Here is a 2,500-nt window from a genome sequence, read left to right as displayed (position 1 = left end):
TCCCTTACAGAGATTCTATATTATAAACTAAGACTGGGATCTTCCTCCTGACACCATCATCAGCATCAAGTAGTTATTCAAAATCCTCTTTAAAAACACTATAAAAATCAAAAGAAAAATACACAGCCCAAAACAATGGCAGAGCAAACCCATTCGTGACAGGTGCGTCATATTTTGTTCCCACCAGATGACAACCTATTGCTTCATGATCTCTCGCCGTAAATACGCATTTTACATAGTAATGTATATGTTTACACTCACTGTAGTTGCATTTGTTTAAGCACATTTTTCTTGACTTGTCCATATAATGGAAAAAAAAAAAAAAAAAAAAAAAAAAAAAAAAAAAAAACTTTCTCTTGTCACTCTGTAGAATCTGGTGAATGATGAGCTCTCTGAGAGGCGCATTGCAGCATCACACTCAGAGAAATATCTTGCCACCTTTGTTATCTTCTTGGCTAGAGGGGCATTAAATAAATATACTCCCTGTCCAAATGGGTTCAAATTTACTTTAACTTACGTCGCTGTCACATACAACAGTATAGACTGGACATTTAAATAACATGTACATTACAAATTTGTGCAGCTTCTCTACATACAACTCATGCCATTATCAGAACAAAGGCAGTGAACTGCTACTTTTTTTTAATCCTACTTTAGTTTTAAACACAAGCTCTGCATCCTTCCTTCCACTCAAGTTTCAGGACTTTGCAGAATGTGTACTCACACCTGCAGCCCACACTTCTTCTTAAAAGCCTCCCGGTTCCCTTGAGTGGCCACTTCCAGAAGGTCATTGAGCTCCTCCACCCGTAGTCGTCTCAGGCCAATATGTGCAGTGGTGTCCAGGACTGAGCAAAGGAGCTCTTGTCCTATTTCAGGCAAGTGGCTCAGGAGAACATCACGATAGTTCCTAAGCAAGCACTGGGAGGGAGAAATTCCTTTAAAAAGTGATGACATTGTGATAATGATGATGAGAAATATTGTGCCAATGATGGCAATGATAAATGACCAAGCTTCACACATAGTACACAACATTGTTAACCCATTCACGCCGGGGCTTTTCCAGCTCTATGTGGTTGGAATGCCAGGGTATTCGAACGCATAAGCCTATCGCCTCGGGATTCTCGGCCACACTAGCCACGAGCGAACGCTGTACGCCCGCTCACCCAGCACGCCGGCCACGACCAAATATCTCGTCACCAGCACCTGACCCAAAAAACACTGAATGTGATAGCAAGTCAACTGGCGTGAATGGGTTAAAGACAAGGAAAAAAAGGGGAGAGGCCAAAGGAATAGTCAAGTCACGTAGGAGGGCAAGTAGCTTATATTGCATTATTTTGTCATTCTCAAAGAACTTTGCACAGCTGCATTATCACCCCAAAGAATCAAAGATGGATCAGTCTTTTATATCTTAACCCATTCGCGCTGAATGATGTGATGACATGTTTCATGGTTTTTGCGTCAGATGCTAGTGACGAGATAGCTGGGCAAGGCCAGCGATCGGGGTGAGCGAGCGGGCAGCCCAGGCTCGTGGCTTGTGCGCCCGAGAGTCTCGAGGCGTTAGGCTTATGTGTTCGAAAACCCCAGCATTACGACCATACAAAGCCGGAATCGCCCTAGCGTGAATGGGTTAAGGTAAGGTAAGAGTACTGCAAAATTAAGTTACTTGTCATGATAATTTAAATCGCTATCCATGAAAATTGATCTTAAGTTTATGTTCTCTCCACAAAAAACAAAGAATGCATTTTTTCTATAAACTACAAAGGAAATATCTTAACAAATTTTACCAAGCATATTATGTAAAAAAATAAGAAGAAATAAAAAGGTTCCTAAGCTGAATGGGTACATAGTTGCTTGTGACAAATATAGAAAATGTTTATGTGAGAATGATGTTACCAATGATCACTTGAACTATTTCCAAAACAAATGGATAAAGTAATTTGCAAGAAAGATATGACTCATAACCAGGAGTCAAACAGTTTGAACCTACTTTCAATAACCAATTCAGACACTGCCAGAAGAGCTTCATGTCCATTACTGTCACATTGAGAGAGACAACTGTCTTGGAAAAGCTAGTGAACTGCAGATATGACAATATCAGTGGCTTGGGGTCCTCAACTTTCCCATTGTTGGCATAAAGTGCTTGAAACTGCAGCAGGTTACAGCAGTCAGAAAGGTGCTCTCTGTCTAACACCTGCAATAACAAGGATACATCAACAAAAAGTACTGTGATAATTTAAAGTTTTTAAGATTTTATGTAAAGAAAAACAAAAAAGTAAAATTATAGGTGTATCTCTCAACTGCAACCTTTCATCTTTTATCCTGTTCATTAAAGAATATCAACATGAGCAAACATATATATCAAAGAGAAGTGCCAGCATACTGTAGCATACCATGAAATAAAACGGCCACAATGAATACAGAAACATTAAATTAGAGATGCTTTGAGTCAAATATTGAAGAGCATCTTTTCCACTATGGTCATGTAAGGAAGGGTTGAGTT

At 39.6% G+C, this 2,500-nt stretch overlaps 1 protein-coding gene across 3 annotated transcripts in view; it reads right to left on the bottom strand.

Moving 5' to 3' along the window:
* The window catches only part of LOC122247672 (uncharacterized), a 38,841-nt gene that overhangs the window by 28,119 nt on the left and 8,222 nt on the right, over positions 1-2,500 (bottom strand). For all 3 annotated transcript variants that reach the window (XM_086537233.1, XM_086537244.1, XM_086537240.1), the window contains exons 3-4: positions 1,988-2,191; positions 725-918 (exon numbers count right to left, since the gene is read on the bottom strand). In XM_086537233.1, coding sequence (XP_086393359.1) covers positions 725-918; positions 1,988-2,191 — 398 coding nt within the window. The remainder of the gene's footprint in view (positions 1-724; positions 919-1,987; positions 2,192-2,500) is intronic.

Source organism: Penaeus japonicus, unplaced genomic scaffold, assembly GCF_977035675.1.
Source record: "Penaeus japonicus unplaced genomic scaffold, GWHDUDI00000001_assembly GWHDUDI00000001, whole genome shotgun sequence".
Taxonomy (NCBI): domain Eukaryota; kingdom Metazoa; phylum Arthropoda; class Malacostraca; order Decapoda; family Penaeidae; genus Penaeus; species Penaeus japonicus.
Note: the sequence above shows the minus strand (reverse complement) of the source record. Positions and strands in the feature narration are given on the sequence as shown.